Consider the following 25,366-nt stretch of genomic DNA (forward strand, 5'->3'; position numbering starts at 1 on the left):
CAGGTCACGTAGTCTGGTATAGTATGACGTCATGTACCGATTGAAATCAACATGTTATGAGGTTAGTGGTGTGACATAATTTAATGCATTCCATTGGGTTTAAACACCTTAAATTACCCACGTGTTACTGTAATACACTCACAGTTATTACAAATATAAAATCGGCTTAGTTTTTAATTGATAGTAAATATAACTACTTTAACTAGTATTAAATATTTAGAAAAAAGAACATCAATGATTTAAATAAATTTTGCTGTTTTTTAAAAAGTTAATTATTAGTTTTAACTGTAATAAATTCCGTGAATCTGACCCTGATCTGGTGCTCATAAAGTTAATCGATTCTTGTGTAAAAAATAAAGTACGGATCAGGTGTTTTGAAAACAGGACAAAAATCAAGTCCAGCCAATTGTACAATAAAATATATATATTTACCCCATAAATAGTTTTGTTGGTATATAAATACTATAAAATGTTGTGTTTAGAGCAGAGAGTTTTGCGAAAACACAACTTTAAACATCTTTAGTAATAGAAAATGTTTTTTGTGAAATCATGTGACGTAGACATTATCAGATAAATATAACTATTTGTATGTTTTTGATAACTAACAAAGAATTGTTCTTCATCGGGCGATTGGGGTGATGGGTCAACTCTGGCTTAAATCCCAGGTTCCATGGCATGCCTCACTGTAGAACCTCACCCATATAAAATTAAGATTTGCGATAGCTTTAGTTTCTAGGTACCCTAAATTTTTACTCGACAAAAATTAACAAATCCAAGTTTATTGCATCCTTCACACACACTCACGCATGAATGTACATAGCACCAATAAGTTCGTATCAACGGTTGTGAAATTTTAGACACTTGGCTTTTTTTATCAGATTATGCAATTAACAAGGGGTAAATATAGGTTGGAATTAACGAAAATGTTAAGAAGATATTTCTATGTTATAATCAATCAGCTACATACTACTACAACGAATAAAACACAAACAGGGAATTTAAAATTTGCAATAGATACAACAAAAACAAAGTGAAATTTAGAAAATTTTGTTGAAAAACAAAAGTTGTTTTCCCACAACATCAAAGTTTAACAACTGAAACGAGAAACAAGTTTCACAAAAACGAAAAGGTTTATGGCAACTGCACCAATCAAATTATTATTTTTTTCCTAATCAAACTGATACAAAACAACTTTTTTAATAAAAAAACATTTGAAACTTTCGAACATCTGGTTGTTATTAAATGAATATCATTTTTAATTAAGTTCTACCTATTCAGAAAATGTTATTCTTGTTTATTTTTGGAAACATGCAAAATTTAACGTACGTATCCAGTAATAAAGAATGAAAACTTTACGAATGTGTGGCTTTTTTAGTGAGATATATTCATGACCCAAAGTTACCAACGACGGGGTATTGTTTATTTATGAAACACCATAACTGGCACCTTAGCATGATGCATCACATAATCACTGATGGAACCTAGTATCGTACGACGGACTGCCCCAAGACCCCTCGACCCGATAACTATGAAGTCACAATGAGACTTCTCGGCCATCTTAACGAGGCCCTCTGCTGGCTTTTCATGAACTTCGAAAAAGATTTTCGCAGACTGTAGAAAAACAAATTTTTAAATCATTTTAAAAAATTATATTTTTAAAATAAAAATATATCATAACTTTTTAGCGGGTTCTTGTAAACTAACATGTTTTGTATTTAACACAATTGTAATCACCTGTTGGTCTTCTATTTTCTTGAGATATTTTTCTTTCAAAGCTTCGTATTTCCTGGTAGCTTCAGCGCTAGCTGCATGAATTTCTTCGACTGGCAGTTGGCCCCCTGTGGGTATATGGGTGAATTGAGTAAAGTGGGGTAATAGGGGGGTATGGTGGGGTAAAGGGCAAACTCCTAAATTACTGGGTGTTGGGGTAATCGGCCAACTCTGGCCTTAACGGCAGGTCCCATGGCATGCCACGCTGTAGGACCTCACCCATATACAATATTGGTTAATAGTTTATACCATTGTTAGCATTACAGCATACCCAAGAACGCATAGCTCCCGATGTGCGGATATTCAGCAGAATGAGCAACCAAAACGTCATTTCCATCTTTGTGCAATTCACGATAATACCCTGGAATAAATGGGAACAAAGTTTTATATGAAATATATATGTTTATTAATCATTTTTATTTATCATTTAAAATACGATAGCGAAGATAAAACTTATTAAAACGTAGAAGAGAAGGGAATTAGCAGCAAAACTACAGTCATTAAAAAAAAAAAATTACCAAATATTTCATAAATTTATTGCTAGATTTACGGTAAAACTTACAGTCAAAAGCTTTTTCCGCTAGTTCACTGTTATCAACTGCTATAAAGACCTTCATGTTTGCTCAGAATTGTTCCCTACGTCTTGTATTACTGTACTTATATGTGTGGACCGTTAAATGGGAAAGCGCAACGAATAGGAAACGTGAGAAAAACGCTGAGCCAGCCAGTCACGTAGGCACCGGTTGTTTTGCAAGCAAAGTTCGTCTAGGTTCGCTGTGGTTTTATTGCTCGATAAGAAATGAAGGAATGCCTGTTAACAAACAATGGCGGCTATATAGCCCATACTATTGCTAACTATAATTGCATTTTGTGTTTTAGAAGTTTTTACGCGAATTTTGCTGCAAAACCAAAACGAAATTTATTTTTCAATTTCATATTGTCGGCCACATTGTTGTAGCAGCTTTGAAATCAAGATACTTTGTAATGTGTTTTATTTGTGCCAATATAATTTGTTTTTACAAATCAACAACACAAGCGACCACGAGTAAAACCGCACGTCCGCAGTCTATTGTTGACAATTGTTTTGAACAATCACGTGTTCGTCTAGAACACTCGTTTTATTATGACACGTGATATGCCTACGTGATGTCATAAACGTGTTTGTCGGCGGTTCTTTTTTCGCGCGTTCTCACATATTTAACATCGATCGCACAGAACCTAAGCTGACCAGACAAGTTAGAAACGATCGAGGTTTACTTGAAGTTTAAAATGAAGGTCTTAATTTCTGTGGACGCCAGTGAAAACGCAAGCAGGGCATTTGAATGTAAGTAATAAATATGCAACCTAAACAATCACCCATAAAGTTACATACGTGGTAACTTGTAAGCGGGCATGACGTCAAAACAGAACACCCGTGTTATAACGACTGTCGTTGGCTGCCATGTGAGGATAAACAAGTTGCATTTAATTATTCAACTTAATGTATTGTGATAATCAAGATTAATTTGTTGTTCCAGGGTACTTTAAGCACATCCACAAGCCGGAAAATGAGATTTTGCTTTGCCATGTAGCTGAACAACCTCTTATTCCAACCTATATATTTCTTGGTAAACACATGTTTTATGTTTATATATTATTGATTATCACATCGATTGTGAAGTTAAATGTTTAAAAACTATTTAGTCTCCAATAATTTATGTTTTTCTATTATTGTGGTATATTTTGTATGGCTGATAATTTAGACAACTCATTAGTGGCCACTGGGTTGGAGTAATTGTCGTTAAGTGTCTTTCCCAAGGATACATACGTCCATAAAGGTAAATGGTAGCAGCGATGAGTCTTGAACCTGTTTCCTCTGGCCTATAACGAAGTGCTATTATCACAGCCATGGCACCAGACTATAATAGGCTTATGTATAATAAACACATTATAATAAACTAATACAATAGTAGTAAAGGCTCTGGTTTACCAATAACAGTGATCACTGGGTTGGATAATTTTATTTCTTGACAGAAGATGAAGTATTGGTGAGTTACACTGAGGATATTGAGAAACTGCGGCAAGAAACAACCAAGAAACTGAATGAATTAAAAAAGAAATACGAGACAAAACTGGAGGGACATAATGTAAGTATGAGGGGTCCTGGGTTCGTATCCAGGCCAGGGTTGGAGAACTAGGGATCCTGGGTTCGAATCTAGGCCAGGGTTGGAGAACCAGCAATCCTGGGTTCAAATCCAGGCCAGGGTTGGAGAACCAGCAATCCTGGGTTCGAATCCAGGCCAGGGTTGGAGAACCAGCAATCCTGGGTTCGAATCCAGGCCAGGGTTGGAGAACCAGGGATCCTGGGTTTGAATCCAGGCCAGGGTTGGAGAACCAGGGGTCCTGGGTTTGAATACAGGACAGGATTGGAGAACCAGGGGTCCTGGGTTTGAATCCAGGCCAGGGTTGGAGAACCAGGGGTCCTGGGTTTGAATCCAGGCCAGGGATGGAGAACCAGAGATCCTGGATTTGAATCCAGGCCAGGGTTGGAGAACCAGGGATCCTGGGTTTGAATACAGGACAGGATTGGAGAACCAGGGGTCCTGGGTTTGAATCCAGGCCAGGGTTGGAGAACCAGGGGTCCTGGGTTTGAATCCAGGCCAGGGTTGGAGAACCAGGGGTCCTGGGTTTGAATCCAGGCCAGGGATGGACAACCAGAGATCCTGGATTTGAATCCAGGCCAGGGTTGGAGAACCAGGGATCCTTGGTTTGAATCCAGGCCAGGGTTGGAGAACCAGTGATCCTGGGTTCGAATCCAGGCCAAGGTTGAAGAACCAGGGATCCTGGGTTATTTTTACTACATTGAGTTTAACTAATTATTTTTATTGCTTTGTGTATTTAGTAAATTCATATAATAACGATTTCATTATCACAGGCCAAAGCGCAAATGTTGTTCAAGTATTGCGAATGTCCTGTGGGTGAGGCTATTGTACAAATATCAACCAAAGAGAATTGTGATGCGATAGTCACAGGTTCACGTGGTATGGGGGCTTTCAGACGTACGATCCTGGGCTCCGTGAGCGATTATGTGATGCATCATTCCAAAGCAACTGTCATGGTTTGCCATCAGTGAACATGTGTATAATATATAGTACGGTGGGGGAAGATGGGACACCTTTTCATTCCATTTTCTCATCTTATTTACTAGTAAACAAAGAACATTAAAAGAATTATAAAACCGAATCCTCACAACTCCTATAGACCATCGTTAATTGTTTAAATCACGATTTAAGATGCTTTGATATTATGTGCTAGAGGTGTTCCATCTTTCCCCACCCTGCTATATACACTGTTGCTTGGTTGGCATATTAAGCTTGTTTTCAAAACAGGTCTTAAACCAATTATAGCATGTATATTGTATATATTAGTATTGTGCTACTGATGTTGCCAGACATTGTAACTTTACTTTAATTGTAATGTCAGAAAATCGGTTGTTAAAATAATATTATGTTTTAAATAGATGTTTTAGTTCAGGCCTATTAATCTGTGACAAATTAATCAATAAAGTTTCCTATGTTTCTTGCTTTAATGTCATCTCAGATTTTGTGCAAAATTAAAAAGTGACGCCTGTAATTAAGTGTATGATGTATATATTGTTGCCACCAGGCATGATTATAAGAGCCCACCTTCTGGCTGACTCTATATTTGCAAAAATAATAAAACATTGACTTCGGTAAATTTGTTGTCAATATTATGCCAGGATGTCCGTTGTTAAAACAATGTTGTAAGTAGCCATGTTGTAATTATTAGGTTCATGGGGTGCCGGTTCAAATCTCACTGCAGTAGTAATGAAGCTTTGTATATATTTATAGTGCAATGTTATTCTGTCGCATGGAATAAAAGTTCACATATGATTGCTGAAGTTTAAATTAAAGCAAGTTAAGTTGAGATATTATATTCAATATATCTTATGGTAAACCATTTAAAGGACTTTATTTTTTCGATTACGTATTTCATAGCATTTAAGCCTGATGTTATTTGGTTATGAGAATCGTTCAACTACATAAGCACTAGATAAGGGGCAGTTTTACGGAATTTAGCAATTTTACGGAATTCATAACAGTTACAATTACATATTGTCCATTAGTTTTAACATGTTTCCTAATCGTGTTTTTAACAATTCACAAAGCTCTTTTTGAGTTGTGAGGATACTATTTGGTAAATATACTTCGTTTACTACCGAGTAGTATAATAAAAACACCGAACTCACTATATTTTTGTAATTGTTACTTGACTACCTAGCTTGTGAAATTACAACTATTAAAACAAACAAATTATTACTTCATATTTTATTCTGTATATTTAAATAATATTCCATCAACAGATTCAAATCTAGGAGATTGCAGGTTCAAGTCCCAGCTAAGGTAGGAAGATTGTTGCGGTATTTTAAATATTCACATTGAAAAATATTTTTTAACAAATATTACGATATTGTAAAATAACAATTATTCTGATGTTTAAAATTGTGCTTTTTTAAAATCTCACACATTTTCCATCTTCTCAATTCAATGATGCCAGTTGTTCTGTTAGAATATTTCAATAAATGAAAAAAATGTTTTCAATTAGGAAAAAATAGCTAAAAATTGACATTTGACGGCAAAACTTATAAAAAAATTGTAATTATTATTTAAAAAAAATAAATTTAATTATGATAAAAATTTTAATTATTATTTTTTACATTCAGTTTTATAAAATATTACTTACATGTCCATGACCTCCATGACCCCATTTTCCATGACCTCCGTGACCCCAGTAACCTTTGCCACCCCAATGGCCATGACCCCCATGTCCATCGCCATGACCTCTCTCATTCCCATGCCCCCAATGGTTGTTGTTGTTTTTGGCTTGTACTGTAGCTTCCACGTACATAACAAACAGCGCCACCAGCAGAAGGATCGCAATACAACGCATAATGAAGTGTTTAAGCAATTAATCAGCTGAAAAATCTGGTAAAAAAAATTTAAGCATCATCTTCAGTGTAAAAAAATATCTACACCCAGGACCCAGCATTGTTAAGCACAGATATTTCTTTGTTTGTTCTTTTTACACCACAGCGAGCTACGTTGTAGTGTAAACACCGCTTAAAAAACAAACAAAGAAATATCCACTCCCAGTGTTGTTCAGCGCAGATATTTCTTCGATTGTTCTTCTTGACAAATCTTCACTGCTTCACTTGCTTGCTTGATCCCCTGTTGTTACTTCCATGGTTTAGGTTGTGATATTTATACCTTAGTTTGCAATCCATCATGTATATAACACAATACAAACATGTTTAACACTAATAGGAAGTTTGTTTCAAGTTAGAAACAAACGCCAACAATTAATAGTTGTTGATCAACGTTGTGTTCGAGGGAATGAACAATTGAATAGATGATCAACAATGTATATTGTGGTGATAGTGGGGGAAGCGTTAGTTATTATTGTATTGTTGTTAAACAATGGAAACTAAGGATAAAGGGGAAAGTGTATTAATGATGTATAGCACTGTTATATAGCAGGTTATTTATTATAATGTACTTGAAACATGTTTATTGTATTAGGTTTACATTGATATTATAGTTTGTAATAGTTTCATATTGTAATGGATGATGTATAACACTATTATACACGTGGGGATTTATAATAATAATTATCAAGTTGTAATTAATTAAGATATTGTTATATTATGATTTAATTCTTGTTAAAACAAATTCATTATCATAACTTAGTAATAGTTTCACGGTAACAATGCATGATAAGGTGATTAATTAAATATGGTTGGTACATTGTATTATAAACACAATGGTACCTTCAATCATCATTTGAAAGCCAGGGAAGTAGGAATATAAATGGGTTTATTCGCCAAAATTGTTTTAACAATGTATTGGTTGTTGTGGGCCTTGAAATTGGATAATCCTTGGTTACATTTTTAATTATCGAACCTAATGAACATTGTTACCTTTATACGCTAAAACATGTCCCAACTTCCCCCAACCTATTATCTCTACTGCGAATAAAACTATAAAAATAGTACTGTGGGGTGAAATGGAATAAGAGAAAACATGGACCATCTTACCCCACCCTACTATGGTACTAATCCACACTATACTTTTTATAATCAATTAACCTGTGACTTTTATGACAAACAAAGTTCCATTGTTAACACACAAAGAAAATTTATTAACAACAACAAACATTATAAGATGTCCATGATTCACTAAATTTAACGACGTCGAAATGTCGGTTTTCAAAGATAAACTAAACAGTTTTATAATAGCAGTGGTAGCATATAAATCATTTTCTGCCTGTTGGTCCTCAATTTAATATTGTTTTAATCTTTCAAGATAACATAGAAATCATATTTTCATTCTTTCTTTTCTTTTTTCATCAAACTTTTTCACGACCCCCCAATCCCCCGACGAACATTTACTCCTCCCCATACTTGCGCACTGAACCCTCGCTAACACTAGGAGGCGATGGAGATCGTCAGCGCTCACGTTATCGCGGTCGTCTCGCCTCCATGAAACAAAATCATTTTCAATTTCCTGAAATATAAAATTTAAAAATAAGTTATTATTAAAAATATTTAAAACATTTTTTTTGTTTTTGAAAAGATTTTATTTTAATTTGTGTTCGATTTTGTGAAAACAAGTTGTTTAAATAAAACTTGTTTGTTTTTAAAGTTTGATATTTCTTAAAGGTTTCCAAAACATTGATTTTGTTATAAATTGTGTATTTGCTCTACAACAAATATATTTCGTTCCAGGTCAAACACTGAGGAACATCATAAGACATTAAAAACTTTTCCTTAACATTATTTACAATAAGATAAATTATATAAACAGATTCCTATTATGACATCACAGACCTGCATTACGTGAGATTCCATGTCATAGTCGACCATTCTTCCTCTCGTTAAATAAATACGGAACTTGTTCAAAACTTCCACCGGGGGCAGCAAAGAGGAGAAATATTCGACGAGGTTCTCGGGTACGGGGAATCCCGGTGTAAGCTTGATCTGTTTATGATGTCATAATAATAATACACAACTGGATTGTTTAATATGTGGTGTAATAATGGGTGTTGTTATTAATGCTACCATTGTGTTCGTATGTGTCCTAATGGGTTGTCTAAATTATCGGACATACAGAAAATCAATCACCCTCAAAGTTACATACGTGGTAACTTGTAAGCGGGTACAAGGTGTATGAAACAGAACACCCGTGTTATAACGACTGTCGTTGCCCCGCCATGCGAGGATAAATAAGTTACATTCGTGGTAACTCGTAAGTGGACACGAGGTGTATGAAACAGAACACCCTTGTTATAACGACTGTCGTTGCCCCGCCATGCACAACAAATCACACAAAATGATATTAAGGCAACTGGAGTAAAATGTAAACTTAATATTACGACACTCACATGTAGATCACAAGGAAGCATGGATTTGGCTTCGGATAAAACGACACAATTCACATCGTGGTAAAATGGTGTTTGGTAAAACTGGAAATCGTAATCAACCTTCTGGGTGGTGACCAAAGTGGATATCGCCTGCATGGTGAAGTGATTAAAATACGGTGGGCAGATTATTGGTATTTTCATGTATTATAAACATGAGAAAAAATGGAAAAATCTCGTGCATCCAGATACACGATAAAAAATAAACTCTTGTGTAAACGTATGCATAAGAACATTGGAATTCATGTCAAAAATATATATTTTTATGAGGGTTTCACTTATAAGCGCTCATCTCAATATATACGGTTACATTATTTCAATTTACCCGAATATTTTTGACACCGTTTGAATCCAAACTCCCAGGTTTTAAACTCGTTTCATCAAGTAGCAAGTAACTTCCATCGGACAATTGTAGAACACCGGGCTCCAGTTTGTTCTTCGTGTAATTCTTGTTTGGAACGAAACGTAACTTGTTCATGTTGTCGAGTGTCATCGGTAGGTAACAACACTGTGGGGGTGGGTGTAAGTTATTTATCCTCGCATAGCGGGACAACAATAATCATTAAAACATGGGTGTTCTGTATCATACACCTCGTGCCCGCTTATGAGTTACGACATATGTAACTTTGTGGGTGATTGTATTTTTGTATAGCTGTTAATTTAGCCAACCCATTAGTGACCACTTGGTTACGCAATTGCTGGTATCCTCTAGTTCTGACGATTTTTATATTTCCGGTATTTTGCTGACTTACCTTCGTCACAAGTTGTTTGATGACATCAGCAAAAAGTTTCGGATACGGAGAGTTTGGTGGAATGCCAGAAATATTAAGGGTAAGTTTTCCGACTGCCATGGTCCCACTGCGCGTGTATACTCTGTTGGATAACTTATTATTAAACATACTTTGAAATAAAATACATCTCTAGCTATTTTGTTCAAGATTCGGCAATGAGAATTATTTTAATGAATCTCTCGTTCAATGTTTGGCTTTAACTTTGCAAAGTTTACCAAATTTTGAGTAAAGAATTTACCAAAAAATTTAAAAACATATGAAAATAGATCTAATAAGGTGTGAGCCAACTCTGTCCTAAATCCCAGGTCCCATGTCATCCTCACTGTAGGACCTCACTCATACCCATATAAACATAGCACACCCAGTAAACCCCACCCCTCAATTACACAACAAACCACTAACCTCGATAAAAGATGAAACAAAATACTTTGAGCAGCGAGTTCATCACCAAAAGTTACTTTCCGTAGAAAATCAAGAATTTCATCGTTGGTTGTTGATGGGGGGTCTGGAACTGTAGGGGGGTTGGGGTTGTAATGTACAAACGACAATGTTTGAGGTGCTACCATTAATATGTATGTGTTCTTGGACAAGACAATTAACGAAAATTGTTCTAACCCAGTGGTTACTAATGGGTTGTCTAAATTGTCGTAACTCAAAAGCAGGCACGAATGAAACAGAACACGCGTCTTATAACGAGTGCCGTTGCCCGCCACCCAAACCCACCCGATGAAACATTGTTTGGCAACAATGGATTATTATGTGACAACTTTTCCATAGAAATAACATGAATCCTCGGAACCAATGACGCTGGTGGTGATCGGCTCTTTAGCTCCTCCATGTGGCCACAATCCCCGTTAACTGAAAATTAGAAGAAAAAAATTTGTTAATCTGGTTTGGACAGTTTTAAAACAGTTTTAAAAATAAGAGGTAAAAAAATCTTTAAAGTTGTGTTGGGGAGTTAGAAAGGATAATATCAAACTTTAAAAAAGTAGAGCTGTATTGGAACTTTTCTGCAACTTTTTCAAATTGGGAATAATTTGATTTAAATTCAGTAAGAACGCACTGAGCAGATAAACAACATTCAAGTTCTTACCTTGGTCACTGTTTGTATCATGGATGGCTGACAATGATGGATCCACCGAAAGTATTCCGATGAATTCATAAACTTCGTTTACCTTGTAAGGGGGTTAAAAAGTGGTGAGTAAGTATACAAGTTGCCTGAAAGTGGGGGGGGTCAAAACCTGTAAGTGCTGTTCATGTAATTAAGGGGCGATTGAAAAGGCCCAATTAGTCAACATATAAACCAATATCTAAAATAAGTTTTACTTAAAGACTTTTACGCAGCCCTACCTGTTAACCAATCAAATCGCTCTGTTACGCTTCGGTGACAACGTATATCGCTTAACCGAAGCATAACAGAGCGATTTGATTAGTTACAAAATAGCTGTGTACCAGTCTGAGTTTCCCAGACGCGCTAACTGTACATCATATCCTACCTTTTAAATAAAAATTGCTACAATTGAAACAAAATACCTTAAAGTCCATTGTTTCATCATAAACTTTAACAATGGCTGCTTGTCCTTTCTCCCAAGGTAATGGATGGCTGACCTCGAGGTTTGGAGAAGTCACACAAGGTTCTGGAAGAACCAAACTTTACGAATTGATAATTTAAACAAACAAAGATATTTTACCTCGTTCCGACAACTTGCGCCGTTTGTTCGAGTCGTCTTCTGTTTCTAAAGTGGAGGGTGTTTGTTAGAATAGGTGGATTGTGACGGCGCAATGACAACACGGGTGTTCTGTATTAAACACTTAATGCCTGCTTATAAGTTACCACATATGTAACTCATTTCTGTTTCATACACCTCGTGGCCGCTTACGAGTCACCGCGTATGTAACTTATTTATCCTTTCATGGCGGGGCAACAACAGTCGTTTTAACACGAGGGTTCTGTTTCATACTTCCTGTGCACGCTTAGGGGTCACCACGTATGTAAAGTGGGTGGTTGTTTTTGTGTATGGCTGACAATTTAGACATAATTTGAACAACTCATTAGTGTTCACTGGGTTGGAGCAATTGCCGTTAGTGTCTTATCGTGATAATAAATTAAACAAGAAAGGTTGTAAACCTTCTGTGGCTTCCATAGGTTCGTCATCGTGACTTCTCTTGGTTGACAAGTTAGAAGTTACGACTCCTTGCACCGGGGGTGAGGGTGAGGTGAACTGGAACAAAAAGTTGGAATTCAAAAGTTCACCCTGGTTGGTTATTGGTGGTTTAAATGAATTTACTTATCTCAGTGAATACGATAGCGAAGATCAAATTAACCAAAACAATGAAGAGAAAGAAATTAGCAGCAACATGAAAGTCGTTGAAACACAGTAGAGATAAAATTACTTGTGGAAAAGTGAGGAATAAAAGCGTGGTTGCTAAAATCATATTTCTTTTTATTGAAACAGAGAAATAATAAATATATTTTACATAGAAATCAAATAAACCTGTTTAACCCATTCCGTTTCCCCGGGTATCGAGACACAAAATAAAACTTGTCGACACCCTGTTTCGTTTTGACGGGATTCCGTTATGACATCATAACCATCCTGTGAATAAACAATTTACATTATTTTAGGAAACCTGTTTTTAAAGTTTGCTTTTCAATCGATTACATAGAATATAAGTTTGGTGAAAAACTTACATTAAACCAAATCAGTGAAGGAAATCCTGGTTAAGAGGAATGAATATTTATTTAAAACTTTGTACTTGAGTAAAAGTGATTGCGCAATACAGCATGTGGAATTGAATGTAACAATGGTGTCTGTGGTGTTAACAACAACAAAAGTACCATGGTTATTTTCGTCTAATTATGACATCACATATACAAACAATGGTCAACTCACAGGAGAATCGATGACGTCTTTGTAACAACTCGTTCCAACAACCTGCGTTAAAACATAATGATAAAGATAGATGTGCGTTAATGTATATATATTACAAACTCAACAAAAACTAACAAAACTTATATGAAATTCTTTACTTTTAAAAACTGAGTAACCAGGGTTGATTTCTCTCTGGGTATCGGGGTCACTGAACCCCTGGCCCCATAACGAGCCGTGCAACATCGGCCGCATAGCACGAACCTTTTCTCCTGTCGTCTTGTTGACAACTTCGTAAGTTTCTAGGAAATATTCGGGTTCGAAGGAATCCTGGATCATGCAGCGAAACCTCACGAGGGAGGTAGAGGGCACCAAGTGAAGGGGAGTGGAGTTTAATGACGGGATCTATAAAAAAATGAAATAATTGAAATAAAAAAACAAATATATATGCTTAATAAATTATTGAAAATGCTTAATTTATGTTACAAGAGTGAGTACAAACTAAATTACCAACGAACAAAGCTTTTCATCAGAAATTTTGTTTTTGAAAAATTCCTCGACTTTTTGTTTCCATTCCTTGGAGTTTTGGCGATTTTCTAAAAATAATGAAATATTTTGAGTTAAAATAATTTTTGTACCAAAAAAGTTATGATTTTGCATAAAATTTATGTTGTTTTGGTTAATTTATAAAATGTGGGTAATTTTACAAATAATGTACAAGTTTTAATTTAATTATGAAGCAAGCCAAATAGTAACGTCATAAAAGTTCATTCATAAAAATACGAGTCACGTGCGTAACCATACCAACCACTCACCGAAAGCTTCGGCCACAATATTGAGTGGATTGCTCAACCAATCTTCTATACTGGGCATTCTATATGATATTTAACTTTCGCGAAATATCGTATTTTCTTTGATAAATAAATAACTACGAGTTTGTTTACTAGATTTGGCGCGAAGTGTTGGATTTAGCGGGAAAAACTGCGCCACTTTGCGGCAAGGTATTTAGTCATAGAAATCCTAATGATCGCATTGAGTTTGAAGTTCTGTGATGGCTTCTGTTGGAAAATTAAATCGTTTGTCGACTTTACGTGGAATATTAAAAGAATTGAAAACAACTGGAAGCAAAAATGAAGCAACGACGTTTCTTTTGAATAAATATAAATCAAATCAGGTATGACGTCATGTAATAAGTTACTTTGTTTTGTAATAATATTTGGTTTTGTATTTTTAAACTTTATATATTCATTATAAAAATTACTTAACATTTGCCTAAAATTTATTTTGTGACTTCTGCATGTTTCAACAACTGTAGTTTTTCTGCCTTTTCCCTTTGATATTTTAATTAATTTGATCTTCGCTATCGTATTTGATAAGAAAACTAAAATTGATTACCTGCAGATAACAGATGGAAAACATTGTCGCGAGGCTGATGCACTGAACCACGACGCATCAAGTTATTATTGTTTATTACGAAGTACACGAGAATACAAGGAATTGTGCGATAGATATCATAGTGGGGAGGGAAGTACTGAAGGGGCTGCTAAGAGGGTTGGGTTAAAGTTGCCCAACTTGTATAAAGAAGGTACTAAAGAATGATCCTTTGGGAATATTGTTTATTTAACTGATAAGACGAATAAAAATATTTGAATAAATAACCTTTGTTATTTATCCTTGCGTGGTGGGACATTCGTAATTTTAGACAACCCATTAGTGACTATTGGGTCGGAGAGAATACTGTTAATTGTCTTGCCCAAAGTACAGACACCCACAAGGGTGGCAACGTCGAGCCTTGAACCGGTAACCTCTGTGTTATGCAGGTGTGCTAACAATATTAAAAACCAAATTAAAAAAAAAAAAACCCAAAAAAACCTTTTGGGGGGGGTTGTTTTGGCAGATTAATTGTATTAAAAACAATTTAAAAGACGAGCGTAGTATAAATTCCATTGTTACAAAACAATAAAATGAAAATGCAATTCGAGTCCGACAAACACGGTCATATTTCTTTGTTCCATACAGTGAGTACATTATGTGTAACCGTGTCTTAACAATGTCACCCCAGGACAAATTGTGTTGCCTAAGGTCCCCTGCCACCGCAGGATTGACTCTTATTAACTGGGAGTCTTTTTGGTTTTTATTCGTCATCTTTTTGATTTCTTTTTAGATTTTTTCGAACGTTTCTTTTTCTTCTTCCCTTCCTCCTCACTTTCATCCGACGATCGGATAAATCTTCCCGATATTAAGTCTTCGGGGTAAAGTTCGTTGAACCCTGAGTGACCCCAGCGCTCCGTAGGTTGGGGGGGCTGTATGACATCATAAACAATATAAGATTACTAAACCATGGTCATTAAACATCTACAAAAAATATCTAAATCTATATTTTACATAAGAAACTGCAAAACATGATTATAATCGCAATGTACAGTGTTTAACTATGATGTACTTTATGCAGTTAGTCAGTTACTATGTCTGGGTGTACCTACATTATTCACAGGGGGGATCATAATAGATTTCAATACCTGCCCATGTTAGACACATACAAACATAACATACCGTTTTGCTTTCATCTTTTTTCGACCTTTTTCTTTCTTTTGACTTCTTCCTTTTTTTCTTCTTTGGCTCCCCCGGTGATCTGCTTCTTTTCCTCGGATGTTGATCCTTGTTCCTCTTCAACCACATCTCCTGCTCCTCCTGCATCCTGTTGTGAACCTCCACATGCTGAACCACGTTAATAAATGCTACTTTATTTATTCGACTTTTTTTTGGTGGATTCGACGAACCGTCCATCCCTGTGTGTAAAAACATTAAATATTTTCGGCACTAAATAATGAAGAATCCTCCGGTTTGTTACAGATTAGGCTGGTGGAAAGTGTTAGAGGTTGGTGGTTAGCACTTAACGTAGGAGGGTTCTTTACTAGCAACTTTGCTTTTATTGACTGTGGCCTCCTGGCGAGTTAATTAAATTTATTAAAAAAATAAACAAAGAAGCGGGAAATTCCCCGTTTTAGAAATATAAATTAGTTATAACACTATAGAAATCAAACACGTAATTTGATCGAAATTCCAATTTTTGATCGGTGTTCCTGTCGGAATTTTTTAATACATTTTGGTCGCGACTTTTTGACAAATAAAATTAAAAACTAATATTTTTAGCATCTAAGTATGATTTCTATGATCGCCCGGCAACCGTTACGTCGTTAATCGGGGATTCCCCACCAAAGTTTCGATTTCTTGTTTGTTTATTTTATCTTAGATTAGTTTTTCAGGCATAATTACCAATACAGTATATATGGAAAATACATTAACGTAATTATGTCTCTAATATGTGCTAAGGGTTAGAGTGGGTGTAAGTTTATAAATGGGAGCTGTAATAATAATAATCTCATTAATATCTGGGTTATTTGTCCTGTTACGTGGTTTACGGTTGTTACGTGGTTTACGGTTGTTACTATAATAAACAAACAAAATCGTTACATCACCAGGAACATGTGAATGTGATTGCTTTAAAAGTTTTAATCTCAAATATTAACGTTTACCAGGTTAGGCAGTTTAGAATGTTAAAAGTGACGTCATTTAGATATTTGTCTGTTATTCATACTAGGTATTGTTATTCATTGTTACTTAACAATGGTTGTACCTTGCAACAAAGGAATAATTCTTCGAGTTTTAAAACCGAACAATTTTCGGAGTATTTGAAAAATAGTTTTGAAACTGGTTCCTACGAAAATAGAACCATTGAAAAACTTTTCAACGGAATTTGTTCGAAGCAAAGATCTTCGCTTGCGGAAGCGATCACCCTCGTCGAATCAAACCATGAAGTTAAGAAGAAAATGAGCCAAGTTTTGCTGCAGTTGGTGCTGCAGAAGGTAAAGACCGATGGAAGTAATGAGAAATTAAAACGTTTGGTTCCAAGTTGTGTTTCAAGCTCACTAAGGATTGGTATAACTGGCCCCCCGGGTGCTGGGAAGTCGATGTTTATAGAGAAGTTTGGGATGTACCTCACGCGCGACGTCGGGCTGAAAGTTGCCGTGCTTGCCGTTGACCCTTCGTCGAAACGGACAGGGGGTTCGCTACTTGGGGATAAAACTAGGATGTCTATGTTGTCCGTGGAGCCGAACGCTTACGTGCGTCCTTCACCCTCTAGTGGTGAACTTGGTGGAGTAGCGAGGAACACAATGGAAGCGATCCAGCTTTGCGAGGGGGCTGGTTATGATGTCATAATCGTGGAAACTGTCGGTGTCGGGCAAAGTGAGGTTGCCGTCGGCGACATGACCGATATATTTACTCTGATAATCCCACCAGCGGGTGGCGACGAGTTGCAGGGTTTGAAACGAGGAATAATCGAAAATTGTGACATCATAATGGTGAATAAGTCAGATGGTGACCTCATAATACCTGCAAGAAAGATACAAACAGAATACACGAGCGCGCTTAAGTTTATACCAAGGAAACATAAAGTGTGGCGACCACGAGTCACCAGAATATCAGCGCTCACAAACACAGGAATAGCCGAGTCATGGAAAACGATGATGTCATTATTTGAAGTTCTAAACTCTTCCGGAATTTTCCTTCAGCAAAGACGAGATCAAACTCGCGCGTGGATGTGGAGTCACTTGCGTAACTCACTCGAAGAAAGGTTTAAAAATAACCCGCTCGTACAAACGAACCTTCCCGATATAATGGACGGTATCGAAAAGGGGGAAATCCCACCTGGGCTGGCTTCCGATATTTTGGTCGATTTAACTTTTAATAAAGATTAGTGTGATGTCATAAATAGGCGTCTAACCTGGGTATGCAGAGATGCATGGAACCCACCATGATACCGATGTGAATCTGGGCACACATAGTAGCATGTCCTTAATAATGCACCAACTAAAGGTAACATGGGATATCGCCTAAATAACACCCTTCGTATTCCTAAAAATAGGTGCCCGTTGCCATAAACCTCATTGTGTGCAATAATTGAGTTGTTTTTATCTTTTTAAACATATTAGAAAAATATTTATTATCCCGTGTAAGTTGTCGATGAGAAACAAAAATTTACTTAAACTTACTTGCTACAAATATTTCAATCAAAATATTTACAATCCCAAGTTTTAACTGGTAAATGGGATTTGGGGTTTGTTTATTAAAGTTGCAAAAGTAATACAGTAAGATTGTTAGAATATCATAACTATTGGAAAGCTTATTTTATTTTATTCTTAACTTTATCTTGCAGGGGTAAGTGTTTAAGCTAATATATAGATATAAGTTTCAACGTATGTAACTTTGTGAGTGATTGTTTTTCTGTATATGGCTGATAATCTAAAGAACACATCAGTGGCCACTGGGTTGGAGCAATTGTTGTTAGTTGCCCAAGAACTCATACACCCACGATGGTAGCAGCGTGTGGCTACAAACAGGCATGCTAACCACTGAGCCAAGACTCCAGACAAGTTAAAGAAATATCTTTTGTTATTCCTAATAATAGTCGTCAAACATTGCTTTAATACCATGTTTACCGACCCACCCCATGTATGTGTTTGTATAAGCCAATGCACAATCAGTTCAACCAAACACCTTATGTTTGCTTTAACAATCTTTATTGTTAGTTTGTGCAAATATAAACCACCCATAATTGAGTTACCATGGGAAAAATAATATTTTATTTATTCAGTTGATAGCTAGGTTAGAAAACGACTTTTTAAATGCTATTTAAAAAACACATTTAGGTGTTTTTTTGTTTTAAATGATGTAATATAATAAAGTTAATTTTAACTATATATGGCTTGACTATTTTAGAAGCCGCTAAATATATTTTTTTGGTAAATATATTTTTATGTTGAGTTAGTGTTATTGTTCCACCCAGCCTAGCCAAGCCATGTGATGTCTTCGTCATCATCGAGCCATTCCCGTTCATCCAGTGAGGTTCTACTCCCTGGGAAAGTGGATGAAACGACCAACGTTACTGGTGGGTGTGGTTGTGTAAAAGATGTTGTGTTGACTAGAAAACCATTTTTGGACTTTTGTTTTCTAATTTTAGATTTGATTTAAAATTTGCCCTTTTTTTATTTTTGCAAAAATAGTTGCCAATACTTTGTTGGTATTTAGCTGTAAAGCACGTTGTGGCAATTTAGGGCCACATTTAAAGGTTTAAGTTTTGCCAATTTTTGGTTTTCCCCCAATTTTATGGCATTACTTCTAACCAGTATTGTTAAATTCTGCCGCCGTTGTCACCATAGTTAAATACACGGGTGGTTGGGTGGCTTTTAACTTATGTGTAAAACATATTGAACACTCAGCGGAACACTCAGTGCAAAGCTGATAACCTAATGCTCTTGCTACCAAGCTGAGTTTAATGTAGAATAAGAATTGTCTACAACTCAGTATCATGTTTAACTCCTGCCTTGGGGCAAATGAAATGTTAAAATAAAGCTTTAATGAAGGTGCAATTTTATAAATTAAATTTAAAATTATTTGAATCACATATAAACACATAACTTCCGATAATTAAAAGTAAGTTTTGTGTTAAAACTTTTTTTTAAATACTTTATGAAAATAATTTTATTTAAAATATTTCAATATTTATATTTATTTTATCCCACATTATATTGTGGTGTCTTGGCCAAACATTGCCATTGTTTCTTCACAGTTTATGTGATTGTTTAAGGTTCGTTGATGTAACAGTAACCCATTGTTTGCTTTGATGATTCATTAAATCCTTTGTTTGGTCATAGTTACTTCATTGTAAGTTGTGGTGGTTGGATTTATGTGTTTCGTTTCGATTTAAGATTTTTGGACAGTAACTTGGTCCATCATCAGTGTAAAAGAGGTTACTATCCACCAAGTTACTGTCCGAAACATCTGCTGATCATGAGTTTAGTATCCAGACAGTAACTTGGTCCATCATCAGTGTAAAAGAGGTTACTATCCACCAAGTTACAGACTACAATATTGATTAAATTAAATTAACTCCACTTCTCCCCTAGGATTGAAACTCGATAGGAAACTCATGGGATTAGTCATCCAGAAACATTCCACCGCTTTGTTGATAGTTAATATACTTTCCCCCATAGTAACGCAGCGAGTTGTTGTACATGAACAGGCAGTGCACGCTGTTTCAGTATTGTATCACAGAAATAAGTTTGAATGTATTTTAAATACTTTGTAATTGTAAAGATGAAGTTGTATTTGACCAACATAGTATTTTTGACAAGTAGTTTTATAAATTGTCAACGAAACAATAACCTTGAATTAGTTGCACCACTTTTCACAGGTGTTTATATAAGTTAAGTTGTATTTAACAAGACTTTAATATTTTTCAGAGATGTTTCTAAAACTTATATTAAACCTTAATCACCCCATGCTTTGTAGAACAAATGGCGAAGGTTGTTCCTTCTGATGCAAACGGACATAATAATCAATTCAAGGTAAATATATTAATTAATTAAACTAATTAACAATTACATGTAATTAATCTGATTTATGACATCATAATATGTTTGTTTTGTCACACTTTCGATGTGAAAATTGTCATTTAATTAATATTTGATGAAACAGAATTATAATTTGTTTATATGTAAGCTGCATGGGGTGTAAGAAACAGAACACATGTGTTATAACGACTGTCATTGCCCCGCCATGCGAGGATAAATTACATTCATTATGTGTAGATATTGTTACATCTTATATTGATGAATGTTAATTGCACGTAACGTCTTATTTGTTTACATTAGTATATTGTGGCTACCATATTAATGTACACTGTATGTAATTTCTACAACACACTACATTTTGTGTGTGAAGATTCAAGAAGTCACCCGAGCATGTTTTTAACCACCGTCTTTTGTTTTAAATTTACTGACTTTCGCTAATGTAAACGAAGCATTAAATTAATAACTCTTCTTTAACGATCCCAAAATATTTTGTTAAAACACCCGGACTGTACATTTTGAGGTTCAATCACGTTTTGCATTTTTTTTGTAAACTATTTATTTAATTATTTTTTTACCAAACCTAAACAAATTTATTACCTTCCTTCCCCCCAGGAGAGAATGGAACAAACCTCGTTTTCGCACATCAACGAGTCCCACGTCAACCCCATGTTACAAGGGGATGCGCCAGATAACCCCAAACTCCATGGGTAAGTCAATCAAATAAAAACATCCCTCCTTTCTTATGCTTTCAAATGTTTTTGTTTAATTTTTTTTCTACTAACTTACAATTATTGTATTAATACAGAGAGCTTAATCCACAAAAAGCTAGAGAGGTGTTAGATTCATTTAAAAAGTAAGTTTCTAATATATTATGACATTATTATTTGTTAAAAAACGCTAAATAAATAAATTGAAACATTTGATCAATTAAAAATTTTTGTGAAATTTTGTTTTAAAATTTGTTTTGAAAATTTAAAATAAAAACATGAGGCATTTACCACTGAGTTAATTAGTAATTAATATTTAAAATATTTGTTTATCTCAATATATTAGATTGAATACAAAAGTTGTTTTAGCAATTTGATCTTTGCTATAAATATTAATGAGATAAAGTTTTAATAAATTTTGTTAATTAAAAATATTTTAGTTAAAACACGTTTCTATAAATACAAATACAGCTAGAGCCGCATGTATGTTTCATGCCCACCCATACACAATGTACATAACACCCCTATTGTACTTGCCCACCCAACCATGAACAACCTATTTATCTTCGTCCCAAATATTTCATGAAAATATCAGTTAAGTTACGTAGTGTCGGTTTCTATGGAGAGAATAAGAAGGGCTTTGGGTTCAATTCAGGAGTAAGTTTTGATATGTTTTCAAATTAACACATAAAGTTGAAACAGGATTGTTTTGAGTTGTATGTAACTTATTTATCCTCGCATGGCGGGTAACGACAGTCGTTATAACATGGGTGTTCTGTTTCATACACCTCGTGCCCGCTTACAAGTTACCACGTTTGTAACTTATTTATCCTCGCATGGCGGGTAACGACAGTCGTTATAACACAGGTGTTCTGTTGCATACACCTCATGCCCGCTTACAAGTTACCATGTATGTAACTTATTTATCCTCGCATGGCGGGGCAACGACAGTCGTTATAACACGGGTGTTCTGTTCCATACACCTCGTGCCCACTTACAAGTTACCACGTATGTAACTTTATATATCCTTGCATGGTGGGGCAACGACAGTCGTTATAACACGGGTGTTCTGTTTCATACACCTCATGCCCGCTTATAAGTTACCATGTATGTAACTTTGTGGGTGATTGGTTTTATGTATGACTGATAATTTGGACAACCCATTAGTGACCACTGAGTTGTGGCAATTGCCGTTAGTTGTTTTGCGCGAGGATAAATAAATTGCAATAACACTTACACATCAACCCCCCCCACAGCCTCCACCATGGTCCAACTCGTGTGGATTCGTTGCAACAACCTTTAGAACGACTCGAAAACGTTGATCCCGATGAACATAGTTTGCACCAGGTTTATATGATATCTATGTTACATTCTGCTTGTTGTTGAAATATAATGTTATTTTTTAATCGAAGTTTATTTTAGTTTTTTTGTTGTATATTGTATCTATAACTTTATATGATATCTATGTTGTATTAATATGATATCTATGTTAAACAATGATATCTATAGATTGCGCGGGACGGGGACGTTGACTTGATGGTAAAGTTGTTGGACCGTCTTACCCCGTCGCGTGCCGCTAAAAGATTGAACAAGAAAGATGGGGATCGGTTCACCCCCCTACATTACGCTGCGCGATACAACCATCTGCAAATGTGTCGTTTGTTGGTGTCCCGAGGAGCAGGTGAGTTGGGGGTTATGCATCTTCTGGAATATTGTTTTTATACTAAAACTGTATCATTAGTATTTAAAAGACTGGGTAAACTTGATAAAGTATCTACTGTAGTGTAATTTGGGTTTTTGTGCTTTTTTATTTAAAATTCTTGCTGTAATGTCACTTTGGTGCCAATTGAGTGTATACTTGATAATTGTAACTTTATATTCATAATTAAAACTAAATACACAACATAAATATCTAAAGTTATTGCAATTAACTTTATGAGAACTAGATCAGGATACCATCATCATAATTAATTATATTTAAAATTAAGATTTCTATGTTTATTGCAATAATTAATATGATTTTCATGTTTATTATACCATTTAATATGATTTCTATGTCCCTTCTTCTCACAGACATCCACGCACCGGGAGAGGACGACGTCACAGCACTCCACCTTGTGGCCAAATATAAACCAAAGAAAGAAAGAATTGACGCCCCTGATTATGTAAGATTTCTATGTTTTCTAAGATAAGGTTAGGTCAAATTCGAGGTTCTTGACGAATGTACGATATCATGTATTTTAACAATCTTATTTAAAGAAAAGATTTCAGTTAAAAATTTTTGTTTAAAAATGAAAAAGTGATTTTTGTTAAAAAGCCTAAAAAGAGATTTCTGTTTTTCTGTTCGTTAACAAACAGGATTCATCGGATGGGTCGAGCGAAGACGACGGACGTGAGGCTCAAGAAGCGAATCTTAAAGTGCTCGACTTCCTAATAGCGGCAGGTGTTCGGGTTAATGGTAAAGATTTCTATGGTTTAACGGCGTTACACCACGCGTCGGTGAGAGGGAACTTATGTTGTGTGAAGAAGTTGATGGATTGTAAGGGGATCGCTATTGAGGTGGGCTGGTTCATGTATACGTATGTAACTTATTAATCGACGTATGGCCGGAAAACAACAGTTGTTATAACACGGGTGTTCTGTTCCATACACCTCGTGCCTGCTTACGAGTTACCACGTATGTAACTTATTTATCCTCGCATGGCGGGGAAACGACAGTCGTTATAACACGGGTGTTCTGTTCCATACACCTCGTGCCCACTTACAAGTTACCACGTATGTAACTTTGTTAGTAATTATTTTTTTTTTTTCTGGGTGCGGAACCCTGGCGAGTGACACAATATAATACTTATTTTCCTAATTATATATTATTTATATTTCATTAATGCATAAAGTCAACAAGAATATCAGTCACAAACGGTAGTATAATTTACTCTTCACATTTATAACATTGTTTAAATCTAAATTGAAAGTAATTTAAGATAATTTCCACACTAAAACATTCCGAATACATATGTCTCCCATGTTATTAGTTACAAACTGCAATATAATTTAATCCCCCCCCCCCCCAGGCAACGGACAAACAACAAATGACTCCCCTCCACATCGCGGCCATATATGGACATGTAGACATCGCTCGATCGCTTATAGATAGCGGGGCGAACATTCGCTGTCGTGACGGGGATGATGGGACGCCACTACAGTTCGCGGCAGCTGAGGGGAATCTACAGGTTGGTATAGAGATCTTATACACGTGATATATCCTAACATAGAAACCCCTGTCCATATAGTTCGCAAAATATGGCACTTTCTGATGAGATCTTGTGGGTGTTTTTTTTCGTTTACGCACGTAATACCCTGGTTTGTAGCAAACCAAATATTACAGATAAGTTATATCGATACCAGAGCACTGAGTAAAAGCCTGGTGTATGAACGTAAATGGAAAGGAAATTTTTCGAAAGTATTTGTTTTGTGGTTTAAAGTTTAACATATGGTATGTTAAGATAATTAGCATTGCCAGAAGATCTATTTTATGCGAGAGTTTTCCATTACCCCAACATCAACAAAACGGAGAGAAAATTTTCCACTTTTTTCTACAGATCGTGAAGTTAATACTTGAGCACGCCAAGAGTGAATCGCGAGGTAAACTATCGGATATGTTAGATGAGAGAGATAACGACGGGAACACCGCGTTGCATCTTAGCGTGGATAGTGGTCACCTACCGGTGACTGAGTATATCATAAACTGCTCATTGATTAACAGTAAGTACAACACTGGGTGTATTTCTTAAATATTTTGTTCGTTACCCGCCAAAACTTATTTACAGCATATAAATATGCATAAAAACTCTCATTTTTTGGAAGTTTTGACTTTTTTCCAAATATATATTATTTCTATCCTTTCCAGGGAACACAGCGGCACTGAACGCTCGTCGCAACAACCACGAGACACCCGTGCACCTCGCGGCACGGCACGGACATCTAGATATTGTTCAACTACTTATAAGGAAAGGTGCGAAGATAAACACACGTGACGACAACGGGTCGACGCCTCTTATATTAGCCGCTCAATACAATCAAGATGCGGTGGTGGAGTTCCTCATAACTTGGTGACGATATTACTTTGGTTGATTATTTATTGTTACAATTGTTTAATATATTTGATTGAAATGAAACAAGAGAGTTTGTCTTTAAGGTCACAAAATATCTCGGATTAATTAATTATCTTTTTGCTACTAATTCCCTTTCCTTCATTGTTTTAATTAATTTGATCTTCGCTATCATATTCAAAGAGATAAATAATATTATGTTAATTAACTACGACATCACTAATGTTT

The 25,366-nt window shown here is 35.6% G+C and overlaps 8 protein-coding genes and 1 non-coding gene across 13 annotated transcripts; 4 read left to right on the forward strand and 5 right to left on the reverse strand.

Annotated features, from left to right (window-relative positions):
• The first annotated feature begins 1 nt into the window (after window position 1).
• Window positions 2-5,663, forward strand: LOC100178454 (universal stress protein YxiE). 4 transcript variants are annotated; one of them, XM_002130720.4, is made up of 5 exons: window positions 2-61; window positions 2,986-3,094; window positions 3,288-3,377; window positions 3,784-3,896; window positions 4,685-5,663. In XM_002130720.4, exons 2-5 carry the CDS (start codon window positions 3,040-3,042, stop codon window positions 4,880-4,882), a joined length of 456 nt encoding a protein of 151 aa, XP_002130756.1. In that variant the 5' UTR covers window positions 2-61; window positions 2,986-3,039; the 3' UTR covers window positions 4,883-5,663. The 4 variants fall into 4 exon arrangements, 3 of the variants coding, with proteins under 3 accessions (XP_002130756.1, XP_026693969.1, XP_026693968.1); XR_003396698.1 differs by lacking the exon at window positions 2-61 and having other exon boundaries at window positions 2,962-3,094; window positions 4,685-5,242; window positions 5,290-5,663; XM_026838168.1 differs by lacking the exon at window positions 2-61 and having other exon boundaries at window positions 2,960-3,094; window positions 3,787-3,896.
• On the reverse strand, window positions 764-2,668 carry LOC100180822 (universal stress protein Sll1388). The gene is made up of 4 exons (XM_002130877.3): window positions 2,333-2,668; window positions 2,042-2,131; window positions 1,735-1,838; window positions 764-1,611 (listed from the first exon to the last, which is right to left on the reverse strand). Exons 1-4 carry the CDS (start codon window positions 2,385-2,387, stop codon window positions 1,420-1,422), a joined length of 441 nt encoding a protein of 146 aa, XP_002130913.1. The 5' UTR covers window positions 2,388-2,668; the 3' UTR covers window positions 764-1,419.
• A 420-nt stretch (window positions 5,664-6,083) lies between the features above and the next one.
• On the reverse strand, window positions 6,084-6,797 carry LOC113474977 (glycine-rich cell wall structural protein-like). The gene is made up of 2 exons (XM_026838171.1): window positions 6,514-6,797; window positions 6,084-6,332 (listed from the first exon to the last, which is right to left on the reverse strand). The coding sequence occupies exons 1-2, from the start codon at window positions 6,718-6,720 to the stop codon at window positions 6,315-6,317; spliced, it is 225 nt and encodes a 74-aa protein (XP_026693972.1). The 5' UTR covers window positions 6,721-6,797; the 3' UTR covers window positions 6,084-6,314.
• A 1,144-nt stretch (window positions 6,798-7,941) lies between these two features.
• On the reverse strand, window positions 7,942-18,424 carry LOC100183184 (mini-chromosome maintenance complex-binding protein). 2 transcript variants are annotated; one of them, XM_026838163.1, is made up of 17 exons: window positions 18,413-18,424; window positions 13,723-13,835; window positions 13,418-13,503; window positions 13,172-13,312; window positions 12,932-12,973; window positions 12,533-12,634; window positions 12,166-12,259; window positions 11,729-11,773; window positions 11,571-11,674; window positions 11,131-11,212; window positions 10,761-10,895; window positions 10,440-10,548; window positions 9,999-10,119; window positions 9,572-9,754; window positions 9,211-9,339; window positions 8,657-8,806; window positions 7,948-8,333 (listed from the first exon to the last, which is right to left on the reverse strand). In XM_026838163.1, exons 2-17 carry the CDS (start codon window positions 13,778-13,780, stop codon window positions 8,145-8,147), a joined length of 1,770 nt encoding a protein of 589 aa, XP_026693964.1. In that variant the 5' UTR covers window positions 13,781-13,835; window positions 18,413-18,424; the 3' UTR covers window positions 7,948-8,144. The 2 variants fall into 2 exon arrangements, with proteins under 2 accessions (XP_002130953.1, XP_026693964.1); XM_002130917.5 differs by lacking the exon at window positions 18,413-18,424 and having other exon boundaries at window positions 7,942-8,333; window positions 13,723-13,894.
• Window positions 11,403-11,462, reverse strand: mir4098 (microRNA 4098). The gene has a single exon (NR_034493.1). It is a non-coding gene; the product is annotated as a microRNA 4098 (primary transcript).
• Window positions 13,950-14,563, forward strand: LOC100179178 (protein FMC1 homolog). The gene is made up of 2 exons (XM_026838170.1): window positions 13,950-14,081; window positions 14,309-14,563. Exons 1-2 carry the CDS (start codon window positions 13,959-13,961, stop codon window positions 14,504-14,506), a joined length of 321 nt encoding a protein of 106 aa, XP_026693971.1. The 5' UTR covers window positions 13,950-13,958; the 3' UTR covers window positions 14,507-14,563.
• LOC113474976 (uncharacterized protein NKAPD1-like) lies at window positions 14,798-15,868 on the reverse strand. Its single transcript, XM_026838169.1, has 2 exons — window positions 15,461-15,868; window positions 14,798-15,210 (listed from the first exon to the last, which is right to left on the reverse strand). The coding sequence occupies exons 1-2, from the start codon at window positions 15,710-15,712 to the stop codon at window positions 15,049-15,051; spliced, it is 414 nt and encodes a 137-aa protein (XP_026693970.1). The 5' UTR covers window positions 15,713-15,868; the 3' UTR covers window positions 14,798-15,048.
• LOC100176855 (methylmalonic aciduria type A protein, mitochondrial) lies at window positions 16,442-18,125 on the forward strand. The gene has a single exon (XM_002131081.5). It carries the CDS (start codon window positions 16,462-16,464, stop codon window positions 17,665-17,667), a length of 1,206 nt encoding a protein of 401 aa, XP_002131117.1. The 5' UTR covers window positions 16,442-16,461; the 3' UTR covers window positions 17,668-18,125.
• A 6-nt stretch (window positions 18,425-18,430) lies between the features above and the next one.
• LOC100187072 (transient receptor potential cation channel subfamily A member 1 homolog) lies at window positions 18,431-25,142 on the forward strand. The gene is made up of 11 exons (XM_018815326.2): window positions 18,431-18,857; window positions 20,261-20,316; window positions 20,935-21,029; window positions 21,128-21,175; window positions 22,286-22,376; window positions 22,539-22,710; window positions 23,103-23,194; window positions 23,388-23,588; window positions 24,101-24,259; window positions 24,629-24,791; window positions 24,937-25,142. Exons 1-11 carry the CDS (start codon window positions 18,773-18,775, stop codon window positions 25,140-25,142), a joined length of 1,368 nt encoding a protein of 455 aa, XP_018670871.1. The 5' UTR covers window positions 18,431-18,772.
• The last annotated feature ends 224 nt before the right edge of the window (window positions 25,143-25,366 follow it).

The sequence above is a fragment of the Ciona intestinalis genome, unplaced genomic scaffold (assembly GCF_000224145.3).
Source record: "Ciona intestinalis unplaced genomic scaffold, KH HT000063.1, whole genome shotgun sequence".
NCBI lineage: Eukaryota > Metazoa > Chordata > Ascidiacea > Phlebobranchia > Cionidae > Ciona > Ciona intestinalis.

Coding starts and splice junctions, on each gene's coding strand:
- LOC100187072 (XM_018815326.2), top strand. CDS start 18,773: ATGTCTTCGTCATCATCGAGCCATTCCCGTTCATCCAGTGAGGTTCTA. Junction 18,858..20,260: donor TGAAACGACCAACGTTACTG/GTGGGTGTGGTT, acceptor CATGCTTTGTAG/AACAAATGGCGAAGGTTGTT. Junction 23,195..23,387: donor GAATTGACGCCCCTGATTAT/GTAAGATTTCTA, acceptor GTTAACAAACAG/GATTCATCGGATGGGTCGAG.
- LOC100176855 (XM_002131081.5), top strand. CDS start 16,462: ATGTTAAAAGTGACGTCATTTAGATATTTGTCTGTTATTCATACTAGG.
- LOC100180822 (XM_002130877.3), bottom strand. CDS start 2,387: ATGAAGGTCTTTATAGCAGTTGATAACAGTGAACTAGCGGAAAAAGCT. Junction 2,132..2,332: donor AGCGGAAAAAGCTTTTGACT/GTAAGTTTTACC, acceptor CATTTATTCCAG/GGTATTATCGTGAATTGCAC. Junction 1,839..2,041: donor CGGGAGCTATGCGTTCTTGG/GTATGCTGTAAT, acceptor ATATACCCACAG/GGGGCCAACTGCCAGTCGAA.
- LOC113474976 (XM_026838169.1), bottom strand. CDS start 15,712: ATGTTTTTACACACAGGGATGGACGGTTCGTCGAATCCACCAAAAAAA. Junction 15,211..15,460: donor AAAAAGATGAAAGCAAAACG/GTATGTTATGTT, acceptor GATGTCATACAG/CCCCCCCAACCTACGGAGCG.
- LOC100179178 (XM_026838170.1), top strand. CDS start 13,959: ATGGCTTCTGTTGGAAAATTAAATCGTTTGTCGACTTTACGTGGAATA. Junction 14,082..14,308: donor ATAAATATAAATCAAATCAG/GTATGACGTCAT, acceptor GATTACCTGCAG/ATAACAGATGGAAAACATTG.
- LOC100178454 (XM_002130720.4), top strand. CDS start 3,040: ATGAAGGTCTTAATTTCTGTGGACGCCAGTGAAAACGCAAGCAGGGCA. Junction 3,378..3,783: donor TCCAACCTATATATTTCTTG/GTAAACACATGT, acceptor ATTTCTTGACAG/AAGATGAAGTATTGGTGAGT. Junction 3,897..4,684: donor CAAAACTGGAGGGACATAAT/GTAAGTATGAGG, acceptor TCATTATCACAG/GCCAAAGCGCAAATGTTGTT.
- LOC100183184 (XM_002130917.5), bottom strand. CDS start 13,780: ATGCCCAGTATAGAAGATTGGTTGAGCAATCCACTCAATATTGTGGCC. Junction 9,340..9,571: donor ACGGTGTCAAAAATATTCGG/GTAAATTGAAAT, acceptor TTCACCATGCAG/GCGATATCCACTTTGGTCAC. Junction 8,334..8,656: donor TGGAATCTCACGTAATGCAG/GTCTGTGATGTC, acceptor TTTATATTTCAG/GAAATTGAAAATGATTTTGT.
- LOC113474977 (XM_026838171.1), bottom strand. CDS start 6,720: ATGCGTTGTATTGCGATCCTTCTGCTGGTGGCGCTGTTTGTTATGTAC.